The sequence below is a fragment of the Calidris pugnax genome, unplaced genomic scaffold (genome assembly GCF_001431845.1).
Source record: "Calidris pugnax isolate Ruff unplaced genomic scaffold, ASM143184v1 scaffold171, whole genome shotgun sequence".
NCBI lineage: Eukaryota > Metazoa > Chordata > Aves > Charadriiformes > Scolopacidae > Calidris > Calidris pugnax.
Window position 1 is genome coordinate 4,009,800 of NW_015091064.1, and position 15,782 is coordinate 4,025,581.

The 15,782-nt window shown below is 38.5% G+C and overlaps 1 protein-coding gene across 2 annotated transcripts in view; it reads left to right on the forward strand.

Moving 5' to 3' along the window:
- The window catches only part of ASAP2 (ArfGAP with SH3 domain, ankyrin repeat and PH domain 2), a 66,876-nt gene that overhangs the window by 13,677 nt on the left and 37,417 nt on the right, over positions 1-15,782 (forward strand). For both annotated transcript variants that reach the window (XM_014956882.1, XM_014956883.1), the window contains exons 4-7: positions 1,026-1,075; positions 11,749-11,878; positions 13,829-13,914; positions 15,276-15,351. In XM_014956882.1, coding sequence (XP_014812368.1) covers positions 1,026-1,075; positions 11,749-11,878; positions 13,829-13,914; positions 15,276-15,351 — 342 coding nt within the window. The remainder of the gene's footprint in view (positions 1-1,025; positions 1,076-11,748; positions 11,879-13,828; positions 13,915-15,275; positions 15,352-15,782) is intronic.

Genomic DNA, 15,782 nt, shown 5'->3' on the forward strand with positions numbered 1-15,782 from the left:
TTTAGTAAGATAGGCTTATTATCTTTGTGTTGCTTGCTTACCACATCTCACTCCTCTTGTTCTTTTCTTTTTTCTATGTCAGAATAATAGGGCCTTGAGCAACCTGCTCTAGTGGGAGGTGTTCCTGCCCATGGCGGCGGTGTTGGAACTAGATGATCTTTCAGGTCCCTTCCAACCCAAACCACTCTATGATTCTATGAAATACATTTATTACAATACAGTGTTCGCCTCATGTTCCTGACTTGAGAAAATAATCAAATACTGCTTTGGTTAATTTTAAAATTGTTGAAATAACTAGCTGATATGTAAGCATTAGTTCCTAATCTGTAGTTGTAAAGATTTTCCAGTGTCTGACAGTTAACAGTGAGGTTTTTTCATAGTTGACTAATCTCTTGAACTCCAGCAGAATTTCTGTTGCATTTTTAGACATGAGCGAAATAGTTTTACAACCTGTTAAGAACATTTTATCCAAATTGGCTTTTTCAAAGGGAAAAAAAAAGGAATTTGGAACATAAGTAATTCAGAATTCTCACAGAATTAGTTATGCCGAGCCGTATGGCCTATGCTGTTCCTATTAAGTCAGTGGGAAACTGACTTCTTGAACTTCAGTGGGATGAGTCAAGTTCTCAGCCAAAGCTACGGCACAGCCTCAGGGCAGGTGCTTCTTTCTAGTGCAGCCAGAGGTGAAATGATGAGAAAATAGTGGATTGGATTAATTGTATACTGAGCTCTTGGGATGACATGTGGTTATACCTTTTAAAGAGTAAAATGGAGCTCTAAAAAGCATAGTAAAAAGCATCCTAGAGATGCTTTTAAAAACATGAGGGTATTAATTCTGTGTACAAGATTGTTTTTCCTATGTGCAGGATTCCTTTTACACAATCCTCAGGTGAGCTATTTGAGAAAGAGTGGAGTCCTCTTATTTTGGTAGATGCTGCAAATGCCAAGGTGTGTCTCCATCCTTAGAACCACAGTGTTTTTCAAGTAAATAACTAACTGTATTTTTTTTTTCTTTTTCTTGACAGGACCTGAAAAAACCCTTTGATAAAGCTTGGAAAGACTATGAAACGAAAGTGTATGTATCTTTTAAACTTTTATTTACAAAGGTAGTGTAGCTGAAATCTATAAAGGTCATTATTTAACGTTAGGATATTAAGGTCCCAACCAGAAGTCCTAGTTGGGAAGGTGATTTGTTTTTTGAAAATACAAGTGCATATACAAAATCATTGCAAGTTCTGTAACATCCAACTTATTTTGTGAGTAAACTGCCTTCTGTGTGTGCGTATGTGTTAGTGTGCCATGACCGTTAGTGCCTGTGATAGACTTCTTTGCTTGATGAAGTTGCAAGTAATGAACATAATTTCCCAGTGTATGTGCTTCCACTGCATATTCTTCCACTTCAATCGAGAAAGTTTTGCTTTAATTGGGAAAGAAATCTTTAAAATTTTTAATAGTGTCCATATTACTACCCTGTAATCTATTACATGTGAAAGTCCACTTCCTTTTTGTCTTCCTTTACTTTTGGAGGACACTATTATATAAAAGGAAAAGTTAGCCACCCTGTGTTTTCATCCTTAACTACCAAAAGTGCAGCAACATAATTGTACTTCATGTTCTTTTAAGCATTTGTTGGTGGTGGTTTTTTTCTTCTTCTCATCAGTGACTAATTCATTATAATTAGCACGTTTCTTTAGTCAGAAGAGCACAGAAGAAATTATATACTTTATGCCTGAGTGTTTTCAAATGTCTTAACAAAAATACATCAAGAATATGCAAGTCAAGATTTAGTTCTGGATTTGTTAGCCTGAAAGCCTTGTAATGACTCTTGAATGTCTCTGGCTGCAGTGCATCTTATGAGACCGTGCTCAATGCAGATGTCTCTAGGAAGGTCCAGGAAGACCTTATTTGATACTGAGACTTTGGCACTTACCAATGAGGTGGTAAAGCTGGTGGGGGCATTGTTTGCTGCTGCCACTCCAAAACCCAAGATTCCAGATTGGCCCAGTAGCCTTGCTAAACCACATCTGATTAGTGTGGTTTATTTAAAGATATGGATAATTTCTGCATTTCATGCCAAGGTTGGATGCTCTTAGCAGGTGTTTTGTTTACTAGAAGTGGATGAATACCTATATGAGTCTTGTCAACTGTGTCTCATGTTGCATGTTCAGCCCAATCTACTATAGGCCACTTGTTTGAAGGTGCACAGTATAAACAGCTGTAAAATTATTTTTCATAACAGAATTTTATATCCAGCTAAATTAATCGAATGAGTCAACAAAGCTCAGCACCTACAATCAAACATAATTAATTTCAGTACCTTTTACATCGTCAAGTGGTTTAGTGCCCTACATCAGAATGGTTGTTTCCTGGGTTGACCAACTCAATTGTATCAGTACAGCTGATAGTCTCTAAAGTAGAATTTCTTAGTGGGTTTTATTTCTTATTCCGGTGTTACCTGGATTGTGATTGTCAGTTGAATTTCATGTCACATATTCATCATCTTTGATCTTCTGAATAGTGCTGCATGTTTCAGACCATTTCTGATGGTACAGGTCCAGAAGAATCACATATGATGACACTGTTTAACATAAATAGCTTGCAGATCCCCAGCCACCTAGATTAGCTGAGAATCTAATTTTTTTTTTAATTGCACAAAGTTATAATAATTATCTGGTAGTAGCCACTGTCTTGTACAGTCTTCAGAAATTATTCCTGTAGGTGGTTTACTCACAAAAGCAACAAGTTTACTAAGTTAGCTAAATTTTATTATTCCTTTTGTGAATTAGAATGGGAACAGTCTAATTACTGCTTTCTAGGCTCAGTTTGTGTGGAGGACTTGAGTGGCTTTTGGTTTTTGAAACTGCCTCACTGTGGCTGGATTTTCATACCAAGACATTCTGAAATGTTGAGATAAACCTCCAGTCTGACAGTGTGAATCCTTAGAAGATGGTGATGGCTCCAGTGTTCCGTGTTCTTAATACCAGTGGACAATCTCATTTGGTGCTGTGCCAGTTACCGGCTGTTGAAGTAATTAAGATTTCTAACCATTACCCATGGCAGTAGTTGATCTCTGAGGATGGGCCATAAAGAACAGTCCTGTAATTTAGTCTGCTATTGTCTACCTGTGCTTGATTGCTGGATCTGAAAGCTTGTTTACTTATGAGTAAATTATTCATAGTGACACCCCACAAAGTTTGTGTGCAGAATTTAAAATACATTTGCACGCTGCTGGGACACATACCAAAAACACTGTTACTACTGGACCAAGATCTCTGATGCTTTCAGAATTTCCAATACAATATTCACCAGGATGAGTATGTTGCAGTGATGTAAAGATTTGTACTTAGATCCTCAGTTTGGTCAGAGCAGGTGGTCTGTTTCAGAGTCAGGTACTCCAGAAATATTTTGTTTGCCTTTTTAACTTAGTTAAGTACATGAGAAGTAAAAATACCCATAAAAATGTATTTGAATCTGTGTATTTGGAGGTTCTCATTGGAGTTTAAGGACAGTAGATACTCGGAAGTGTTCTGTATGTTATTTCATTCAGGACCTGAAAATGTGATGTTGACATGTTTATTTTCTGTCTGTGGGATTGAATCCAATGCTGCGTGTATGATGTCATGAGGTTGGGGTTTTTTTTCCCTTTTAACCAAAAGTCCTTTAGAAAGCCTGCTTTATGACTTTGCTTTCAAGTAAGACACTTGGGTTTTGATCTGAAACGGATTCCTTTTTCCACTGTAAGGACATACCTCTTGCAAGATTTTTTACGAAATGAAGCACACCTCCTTGACAAGGCTTATTTCTAAGCCATTTATGTGTCAGGTTACACAACATGCAAAAACTGAAGGTAGCAATTCTTTCAGATCCATTACCATTTTCTGTGATATTTCCAGGAGATGGGATGGTACAATTGCTGTGTGGTTTAGGTTTTTTTAAGTGGTTAGATAAAAGCTCCACATCAATATTCTAGAGTTTAAAGCTCTTAGTCTAGCCTGTTGGTCTCCTTCACTTTGATCAAGACCAAAGGATCATCTGCTTGAGGCTTGGGATAGCAAGCCTGGGAATTCTATGTACAGGAAAATCCTTTCAAACAAGGGGTGTTTTTTGTGTGTGTATGTGTGGTTGTTTTCCAACAGCAGAAATTACTTATTGTGGCTTAAGTTTGGCAGACAGGGAATATTGTTTTTCAGTGCAAGCTACCTCACTTCTACCAAGGAGCAAACCTATTTTCCATAGTTCTGTTGAGTTAAATTCCCACTGGAACTTCCCCAAGGCCCCTGCTCCTGCAGAAGGACTGTGGGATTTGTCAGACCCTCATGTGCATAAGATCAGTTCCCAGATAAATGGAGAGGTTGCCAGCTGTCATTATCCAGCGTTGGTCTTTACAAATCAGAGACAGGAAGTTTAATGATGTGATTTTTGAAGCTAGGATGAGAATTTTCATTTGAGCCTGAGTCTGTTCCGGTCAGCTTTATCATCTACTGAATTTTGGACATAGGAAAACAGTGAGGTTTTTCTGGGTTGCTATTACATATGCCATTGAGGTTTCTTGAGATAATAACTGTTTTGATTCTGTGGCTAACCCAAATGGATCTGAACTTCCTTATAGCTGTGTGTTTTGGTCATCTGTAGCAGGGGGCAGACGCCAAGTCATCTCAAGAATTCTAAATTGCAAATTGAATTGCTTTGTTGTGATATCTTCACAGTCTCTGCTGTGACAAAAAGGGCAGAGGGACGGGGAGAGCTAACCTCAGTCTCACGTACGGCTTGTGTTGCCAGAGTGGGATGGTGGGTGTAAGGGTTGATAGCCAGAGGTTTGCTCAGCCTTCTTCAGTCTCTTACCATAAATGACTCCTTGTTTGGACTGTGCCTAAAACCAGCCCTAGGTTTATGCTTAGTTGGCACTCTTTTTCCAGTGATACATTTTCAAATATGTGGATATTTCTTTCTATTTTTTTTCCTTGCCTTTTCTTTTCCCTTTGTATTAACAAACCCTTCAAGGCTTCTAGGCTGCTCTTTGTCTGCATATCCCTCTGTATCATATGCTTAAAGTCACACTATTCATCTGCATTTCCTAGTCACAAGTACAGACCTGTGAAGCTAAGTGCCAGGTACCAAAGTGGTATTTTTGTAGTCTGTGTAGAAATGACAGTGTCTCATCCTGATTTCTGTCCTCATAGGCTGTCTTTATAAGGAAGAATTGGAGCTTATTTGCATCAATATCTTGTCTCTCTTACTTGCGCCTTTGTGATGACATATCTGGTGCTAATATACCCAAGTGTGACCTATTTGAAAAGAAATTCAGTTAATTCAAAAATGGCATGTATTTTGCTTTGTCCCCATAGCAATTTCTGAGCCGCTACTTCAAGCTCTGTATGTAATTAAGTGAGCTAAAAAATTACAATATATCTAGTTTTGTTTGGGAGAGTAATGTTAAGATCCATTCTTAAGCTTTTGAATCACCATCCATCAATGTTGATTACTGTGCAACTACTTCAGCCTGTAGCTACATAACTTCTTGGAGTATTTTCCTGAACATCACCTTAGCTGAAGTAACTGTGAGGCTGGATCTGTTTTTCTTTATACCTCGGGACTGTCTTTGAATGAGGGAGTAAGAGGAGCAAATAACCCCATAGCTTCATGCCAGCCTACCTCCATCAAAAAATTGGGAACATCCTGAGGTGACATTCATGAATAATTCATCTTTTCTCACCATCAGTCATTAACATGCTTCAGTTGAAGCCATAAAGATTTAAAAATGTTTTTAAAGCTTTAAAGTAGTTAAAAGCAGTGCATTTCTCTCAGGACCTCAGTGGCAGTCTTTGTGTGCCCTGTAAGAGCTGGGCGACGCTGCCTGCCACTATGAGTCTGTCTGTGTCCTTTGGGGAGAACTGGTGCAGACTGGGCTCTTTTTGTTAGGAGGCAGTTGCTTTCCCCCATGTACTTAAACACTAATGGCAGACGTGCCGGGGGAGCATATGGGGAAGGAGTACACATGTCATGAAAACTGCTCATTCTCCCAGCAGGCAGACCATATTCAACAAGGCAGCGAGCCAGATTTCACCCACATTCTTCAGTTTAATGGGTCCTGTTGTGGTAGATTTTGAGGTAAAGGCATTGTATCAATTTTGCCCAGGAAAAAGAAGTATGAACTTACTGAAGCATATTATTTACTCATTTTTTAGCTGAATAGGAGTGTCTGTATTCCAGACATAAACCTGTCTTTCCTGAAAAGAAAGAAATGTTAATTTTTTTAATAAAGGTGTCTTATTCTTAGGCCTGTAAATATGTATTATCTTCAGAAGTCCTCAGAGAGTAAGTGTTGTGCTAATGCTATGAAACGTAAATGCTTAATGAAAACTAGCAAGCTTTTCCTGGGAAGGCTGGCTCCCCCTCCTTCCTCAACATTCTCCTTTTAAGAACTGGGCATGAGGTCCGTCATGCACAGCTGTGTGAAGAGAACAAGTTGTCTGAATGTGCTTATGGGATTATAAAATCAGGGCAGTAGGCTGAGGTGCATTACATTACTGTACAGAAATGCAGGCACTTATATCTGGGTATAACTATCATTAATGATTTCTTTCTGAACCATTTGAAGCCAATGGAAGAATGAACAAATTCTACAGTCTTCTATAAAGCCGTTTGCACAGCTATTTGATTGTGATGATGTTTCCAGTTTGGTAAAATAACCTTTAAAACAATATCTAAAAAACCTATCTGAAAAATGTGCAAATTACTACTTCAGAGCTATAACTTGACTCAAAAGATCATTGATATTCATAGATGGTAGGTATTTCTGTCACATTTCCTTTTAAAGCATGTACATAAGACAAACCGGAGGTCACATCTTGAAAATAGTGGCATAGAATGGAAGTGCTAACCAAGGTAGCTTTAATATAGAATCATAGAATAGAATAATAGAATCAGTTAGGTTTAAGATCATCGAGTCCAATCATTAACCTAGCAGTGCCAGGTTCACCACTAAACCATGTCCCAAAGTGCCACATCTACACATACCTCCAGGGATGGTGAGTCAACCACTTCCCTGGGCAACCTATTCCAATGATTGACAACTCTTTCAATGAAGAAATTTTTCCTAATATCCAACCTAAACCTTCCGTGGCACAACTTGAGGCCATCTTGTCCTGCTGCTTGTTACTTGGGAGAAGAGACCGACTCCCACCTTGCTATGCCCTCCTTTCAGGTAGTTCACGGATTCATGGAATTGTCAGAGTTGGAAGGGACCTCTAGAGATCATCTAGTCCAACCTCCCTGCTAAGCAGGATTGCCCAGAGCACATCGCTCAGGACTGCACCCAGGCGGTCTTGAAAATCTCTGGAGAAGGGGACTCCACGACATCTCTCGGCAGCCTGTTCCAGGGCTCTGGCACCCTCACCCTAAAGAAGTTTTTTCTCATATTCCAGGAATCCCCATATTCCTTCCCATGTTCCAGCTTACGCCCATTGCCCCTCATCCTATTGCTGGAAACCACTGTAAAGAGTCTGGCTCCATCATCCTTCAACCCACCCTTTAGGAACTTGTAAACATAGATGACGTCTCCCCTCAGTCTTCTCGAGGCTAAAGAGCCCCAGCTCTTTGAGCCTTTCCTCGTAAAGGAGGTGCTCTAATCCCTTAATCATCTTACTTGTAGAGAGTGATAAGGTCTCCCCTCAGTCTCCTTTTCTGCAGACTAAACAACCCCAGCTCTGGACATGCTCCAAGTGCCTCAATGTCTTTCATGTAATGAGGAACCCAAAACTGAACACAGTATTCAAGGTGTGGCCTCACCAGGGCCCAGGGGGGCAATCACTTCCCTACTCCTGCTGGCCACATTATTTCTGATACAAGCCAGGATGCTGATGGCCTTCTTGGCCACCTGGGCACACTGCTGGCTCATGTTCAGCCGGCTGTCAACCAACACCCCCAGGTCCTTTTCCATCGGGCAGCTCTCCAGCCACTCTTCCCCAAGCCAGTTGTATGAGCAGCCAGTTTCTGCAGGAGAATGCTGTAGGAAACAGTGTCAAAGGCTTTACTAAAGTCCAGGTAAATAACATCCACAATATGCTGATTTGAGCCTGAGATTTCATACTAACTATTTTTATTTTGAAAGAGAATACCTGCAAATTAAGTGAAAAAAGCTTTGAATGGATCTGCAGATATTGTGGGTGGAACACTGGAAAGATCTGGACATGTTTTGCTCACTCTGCCCTCTTCTCCCCCATCCTCCAGTGCAGGATGAATGAAGGGGAAAAGCTTCCCGGTGTTTCCAAAGGGAAAAGAAGTGATAAGAGGGAGAGTCATGCTTTACTGTCACCCTTGACAGACAGTAGGATAAAATATAGCTCTGTCACCGAAAGACTAGGTTTCCAGAGCTGAACTGGGACAGTCAGGCTGAAAAGGAAGACTAGACAAAGAAAGAGTATTTGAAATAAAAATGTGTTATATTACTTTGTCAAACAAAATGGCCCTTGGAAGCACCTCATTTTCCAGAGTGCTCCCCATTCAAATCTGTGCCTTCCAGGTGCTATTCCCAGCCTCTGCACCTTCTCCTGTACGTCCCCAGACTCAGCCTGGGTTACTGTGGTGTGGGGAAGGAGAGGAAGAAGGACAGAGTTGCTGCCCAGCCATCCAGTTCACTACGGCTGCACGTACAGAGGCTGGTCTGGTTGTTTACCCTTGTTCACTGGCTGGAAAAAAATACCAGTCTTTGGCGTGTTAAACAGTAAATTAGGTCCTGTCCTTTTTAAAGTTTAAAGAAAATAAAAATGCCTACTTTGATGTTTATTTATACTATGATATGTATGACAAAATTGATCTCTTTGAAATACAAATTAAAACTTATACTGAAAAAACAGTTGGTTTTCACATTGGAGCTGTAAAAATAGTCATATAGTAGAAACTGAACCGTCAAGGCCATTTATTTTGTACCTGGTTGACTTTTCTGTTGTAGTAATTCTTCATCCTGTTCTTCAGCTTTACTTGTCCGTTACACAACTCTGAGCTCACTGTGTATTAGTGCTGTGCAGCTGCGCTGTAAATCGACTGAAGCGTGCTCAGATTTTCATCTTAGTCAGCAAAGTCTATATATGTGATATATGTTGCATGAGCTTCAAAAACATCAGCTTTACAAAACATCTGCTTATTTCTTATTGCTCCTAGAGGATTTTTCTAGAGTTTTCCTGATTTTCTTATTAATTTTGCTAAATTGATCTGCCTGGAAAACCTGAATACCCTGCAACAGTAGGAATGCCACAGTGGTACCTTGTAGAACTGCCTTTGCCAGAAGGACACGGTTAATGTCACGGCAGAGTGACACTTGAAGCTGAGTTGACCCTTGCATTTGGGTAGGAAACACAGCCAACCTCTAGCACTCGGAAGATTTCCCTGCAACGCTGCTCTACGTGGTTTCTTTGTTTCCTTAGAAACAAAGTGCTCTGTGGTGTCAGTCAAATAGGAGGTAGCGTATTCCTATAGCAAAACAACAGGTTAAATTCAGGATTACAAAGCTGAAAATGTAGGTAGAGACTAAAAGCATAAATAATAAGGAAATGCAAACGGGAAATGCACCATCATATATCTCCGCTATTTGTCACCGAGAGAGGGTTTAGTTTTTTTCTAAGGCATCTCTGAATTTTTTGAAGCCATGGAGCCTGGAGCTCCAGCAAACAGCTTCAAGGTTGTCTTATTTCTCTGAGTTACTTGGTACATGTCGGTATGCTTTAGTCTTGGTTTAACTACTTTTTGCCTGTCAAGTATGATTTATCCTTTAAAGAGAAGAAAGGACTCTTTCACCAAAATCTAGCTCTTTCTTTAAAAGGAATTCAATTTCTCAAAGCAATGTATGCTGTAATATTGTGCATAATGTTTGATTCTTTGGCAGTATTAGTTGTCTTTTGGTCTAACTAGTATGTAGAGATACCTTATTACATGTTAATAAGCTCTGAAAATTGTAGAGGTGGCTATGTCATCCTGTGTTCAAGTAGTGTTCTCTGTAAACAATGAAAATAAAATTTTCAATTGCTATTGTGTTGTTAGACTTGACTCACTTTCAGTGAACTCTCTGGCCTTGTGAATTGTTAGATTAATGTGGAAATTGAGAGAACTAAAACTGACTTGGATCTTTGCTCTGAGTTTTGACTTTTTTAGAACTATCAAGTATGATAGAATGTAAACTCCCCTGAGTGTGTGCTAGAAAGGAGATGCACATTTGTCATTTTCTCTTCATAATGGCTTATCTCCCTTGTTCGTGGTTGATATTTGGTTGATTTTTCTATTTGGACTCTTTATTCTGTGGCTACAAAACGGGATAATTGGCAGTAAGCGGGTAAGAGTACAGACTTATTTTTGATGGAAACAGAATGTTCTGGAATTGACTTGTTGTTCAAGCGAGTGAAGGTTCTTGGCATATTCAGGCTGTGTGCTGCTGGTGGGACGCGGTGGGCTGAGGAGGGATGTGCTGGTGGGATGTGCTGCCTGCTGGGATGCTGCGCTGCCTGCCAGTACCCAGGGCACGGTGGTGCTGTTTGAATTGCTGTGCAAAATGTTTCCCTGTGGGAATGTTGTGGGATGGGATTAATCCTAGTTTTCCCTGGCTGCTTGAGGTGTAAGAAGAGGCAGTTCCTCATTGTTGAGAAGTACAGAACATACTGTTGACTGGAGGTCCTGAGACCATCTCGGACATTTTCCCATAAGCTGTTTGGGTGATGTTAACATCAGGTTAAGAGAGTACTTGAGATGTGTCATCTTTTCAGAGAGAGGGCTGAGAGACACTTGACTGCCCAAGAGGAGGTACGACGCTGCCTGTGTTATTTGTTCCTCTCATCTGCTTCCTGTATTCCTGTGTAATGCTTCCTCTTGTTCAAAAGCAGTATAGCATTTCCTCAGGAAGCTCCTTCCACAGTTCTCAGCTTCTAAACTGTACAAGCAGCAAGCTAAAAGTCTTTCACCAAAAAGTAAATACCCTCGTGTATTTTCTTTTATTAATGTCTTTTTTCCTATCAGGCTTGTCTAACTGGGTAGTAGAATTATGCTACTGCCTTTAGGAATAATATGCAGAATAGCTGTAATAAACACACAAGTGTCTTTAGGGGAGTTATACTGCACGGCAGACATTGGTTATTCATTTATATTCTGCAGGAGGACCTGTTTTATTCAGAGCTCTTGGAAAATGTTCATGGAAACTTTTGGGGAATTAGGACAGCTGGTCTAGCAGACTCTGAAGTCTGCAACACAGCCGGCTGGCCGGCATTCCCAGTGCCAACTGGCTCAGTAGCAAGTAGAGATGGCAACTGTGATTTTGGCTTCGGGAACCCTGTATATATAGAAGATGACTTGATGACAGGCAAGACTCAATAAATCTGATGACATAATTGAACTCTGTTAACCAGTGTTTGGTCAGTTGGGAGTAAACATCTCCCTACATTTTAAATAAAAATTCATTATTTTGTTTCTCATTTTTTTTCCTTCAAGGCAAGAACATAGTAGCTGCCTCTCACTTAGTATCTTTTTTTTGTAATATCTGTCAGGACAGACATTATTTTAACAGATGATTGACTTAGATTTCAGCTACTGGATGTCATTGCTGATCTTTAGTCATTGTCAAATTTCAAATGAAATGTCATCTGGAAGTAAGTCATATGCAAAGCTACAAAAGTCTGAGTCTGCATCTGTCAGTAGACTTTGTGAATAATCAGATTTCCTGAGAGGCTGTGGATTTCTCACTTCATTGACTGATTCTTTGCCTTATAGTACAAAAATAGAGAAGGAGAAAAAAGAGCATGCTAAGCTGCATGGGATGATCCGTACAGAAATAAGTGGAGCTGAGATTGCAGAAGAGATGGAGAAAGAAAGAAGGTTCTTCCAGTTACAGATGTGTGAGGTAAGATTCAACGTGAAATTAATATTGCTCTGCTAATATTTCTAAGAAAATATTGAAGAACACAATTGTTTAATGGCAAGTATGATGTTAAAAGGAAATGCAGTTATTTGTGGACTCCATTTGTTAAAACACATGGTTTTTTATCCTGATGTGCTAACTTTGCAGGGGATTTAGATCTCTTCTACTTTCACTTAACAAGTAAATTGTAGAATAATAAATAATAATAAGAATATAAGAATAATAAATAAATAATGCAAAGCTCAATTAAACACTAAAAAATGATAATAAATAAGACTTTACACTACTACCTCACTGTAAGTTATTTAAAGCCCTAGATGATTCTCGGAATTGTTCCCTATGCTGACAGCTGTTGTGGTATTTCGAGGAGAGACTTCAGTCTAGCACACTGTTGGGCTGGTGCTGAGAAAAAAAAGTGCTAAGGATGGAATCTAGTTGTCTTTCAAGATGTTTCAGAATGTTTCTACTTTGAAATCTTTGTGATTTTGAAGTATGTTAAATGTGATGTGAGTATTTTTGGTTTGATTCGTTTAAGGATGTGTCAGGTTCCGTGGTTGGGAATTCAAGTTGCTGTGTTTGTTCTTTCGATGCGTTGACTCAAAGATATACCATGGGTGTTTCTTCTATTTTTACTATGGTGATTAGAGCTAATTTGCCTTGTTTGCCAACGTAGCTTATCAGCAGTTGTCCTGAAGACCACTTTTAGTAACTGCACGCACTTATACTGAGTAGAAAGGCCCCACATTCTTATACGGAGTCAGACTAAAGTATTCAAAACTGATGGAGGGATTTGAGTATCCGATAAACATATGGATGTTGCCGGCTAGTAGTCATAAATGGGGACTTTGTTTTGGTTTTGTTAGTGTCTCAGAAGTGTGACATATTGAAGTTGTATCATAAGTACAGGCTAGTTCTCTATAAAAGGTGAAAGTAAACTGAATATCAGGTGCCTAGAGCTCAATTTTATATTAACAGGAGCTAGATTGGTGATTCTTCTAACTAAACACTACCCAGTGCACATGTCTACATTTAGGCTAATCACCTGTTCACCTGAACCAGCATAAAAAAGCTGCAACATTGAAAGCTGGCACTTGGATACTGCTTTATTTTATTGGGCTTAAAACATTTAGGGTGTTCTGTGGGTAAGGGAAAACCAGGTGCATTAGAGCATTGCATAGAAGACATTCACTCCTTTGCTTGGAGGTCAGTGTCTAAGCAGGGGTTAAAAATTGTCGTCATTTAATGGACAGTTAAGGACTCCTGTAAATATTTGGTCAATCTTACTTCTGCTTGCATGGCTGACATCTTTTGTGCTGTGGCATTCAGGGGAGCAGCTGTCACTTAATGTGGACTTTGTGCCTAATGCAAAAGGACAGTAATTACACTTCTTTCTTAGCTTGAGAGTAGATTTTTAAAATCTCCTTTTAAACTAATATGCTGTAATTACCATGTATAAGGAATTGATAGAGAAAATAATAAAATCAGAAGGCAGATTTAAAAAATGGTTAAAATTATCCCTCACTTTTTTTGAGTAAACTGCTTTCTTCCTTACTGACATGTATTTAGTAATGAATTAAACAACTAATGAGACAGACACCTCAGTGGGCTGCTAGGATTAAGATTGGGTTCCTAAATTTACCACGCAAACCCTTTTATGCTTCCTTTAACACAGGCTTCCACCAGGAGCCATGAAGGATGTTTTAACAATTTGAACTAATGCTAGTGAAGTATCCCCACAGAGTATTAAAAATCAGTAATGACAAAAATTGCCTTTGTGTAATTAACCCTTGAAGCCACTGTTCGATGCATTCTCTTTTAGGTCTTCTAAATCTGCAACTGTTAAAGCTTTTTGAAATATCACTGAAAAACCAATACTTTAAAAATACTGTGACAGTAATATTTAAGTTATTTTGTGAATTTCTGTTTTAACAGTACCTGCTGAAAGTCAATGAAATCAAGATTAAAAAAGGGGTGGACTTGCTTCAGAACTTGATCAAGTATTTTCATGCTCAGTGCAAGTATGTTTTAGCTCTCTTTTTATCTACACAATAACTGGAGCAATGTTTTTTTTTTAAACTTCTGATGTCATCATAACACTTTTCTAGATTTTTCAAAATGTATCTAAGATTCAACTATTCTCGCTGATGTCTTCTCACAAATTGCTGTTATCATAGATTAGTCATTGTGTTTGCTACTGTATTCCAAAACACGTAATGAGCTTGATCTAGTCCCATAGAATATAACTCTGTTCCAAAGGAGTGATGCACAGGAATTTGGCATATTTCATAAACTACTCTTGAAACAGAGCTATTAGTTTGGTGTATTAGTTAGTGGTCCATTAGTTTTGACGGGCTTTTTTGAGTGTGTCTAGCAATGATCTAAATGAATTCTGTGCTCAAGAAAAATGAATTGTCTAAGCAGTGGGATAAAACTGTATTGAAAGAATCACTCTTTTTCTAATTAATTGAGGACTCAGTAGTAAAACACAAAGCTCTCATTAGAATGATGTACTTTTTTATGGTAGTCTTACAGATCAATAATACATCAATAAAGGCATAGCTATAAACTTGAACAAGCTGCTGTTAACCTGTTAAAATCAGTAAGTTTTTATCTTAAAAGAACAATCGGCATCTAAGCAGGTTTTTTCCCTATAAGTTTGCCTGTGTTGCTTTTAAAATCAATTTAATTTGTACTATGTCATTCATCTGCCCTGTTTGTTTAATGAGATTTCAATTCATGTCTGCTTCCCAGAGTGAAAATATTTTCTGTTGCAAATGATGGAGCGATTTTTAATCAAATGTGTGTGTAGCTGGGGTTTCTTTAAATTTATTTTTTAGATCTCTTTTTTTTTTTTTAAAGAGCTGTAATACTTAGCATTGATAACATTATTGTGCCAATACAAAAATACATATGATACAGTAAGATGTAACATATTTAGTTTGTATATAGGTCATAATTAATGCTTGGGAAACAAAAGGGTTTTGCTTTTTGTAGGAAGATTGCATCACACATTAAATTAATTGGCTCCAGGAAGTCACAATTATTTTATATCTACTGGAGCTTTTGTTGTTCTACAAATGAGCCTTGCTTGTTCTGGCCCTTTGAAAAGTGGGATGAGGACCTGTGTTTGAGATGAGAATGAGCAAAACTTATGTGGCAGTAGATTGTGGCAGTTCTGAATCTAATGGGGATTTTGCACATTAGAATAAACTATGATGGAAATAAAGAGGTGGAACAAAGATACATAAAAAATAAATGTTTAATGTTTTGAAGTTTATGGCATGGCATAATAATATGCATGTCTGCCTTTGGCAACTTTTAAAACAGAAAATGCAGGGTAAAGTTAAATAACAGTTTGCTTTTTTTTTTTCTTTTAAAGTTTCTTTCAGGATGGATTAAAAGCAGTTGAAAGTCTCAAACCTTCAATTGAGACCCTCTCGACAGATCTTTATACAGTGAGTAGCAACCTTTCAAGTTTGTGTTGTAAACTTAGTTTTTTAGAGTAAAACTGTGATCATTTTGGTTCAGGTCGGCTGAATGTAACAGTCAGCATTTTTAGACTGAGTATGTTTTTGAGTAAAGTTTTGGTTTAATATCATAACCAGAAGCCTCAGTTTCAGCTCGGGACCCCACTGTGTAAAATGTTTGGAAAACAGCCTTTGCTCTAAAATGTTTACTGACTAAGTGGAAAATAACATATGGTTTCAAATTGAACACAAGGAAGGAAGAGCAGTGTAAGGCAATATCAAAGTCTTAACCCAGCAACATCCTAACCATTATCAGGTTTTCTGAGGATGAAAAGGAAAAGAATCTCATCACATTATCTTTTCTCTTTGTGTTTTCATTCTTTTTGAATATTTCTCAGAAAAAATGAACCAATTAAGTA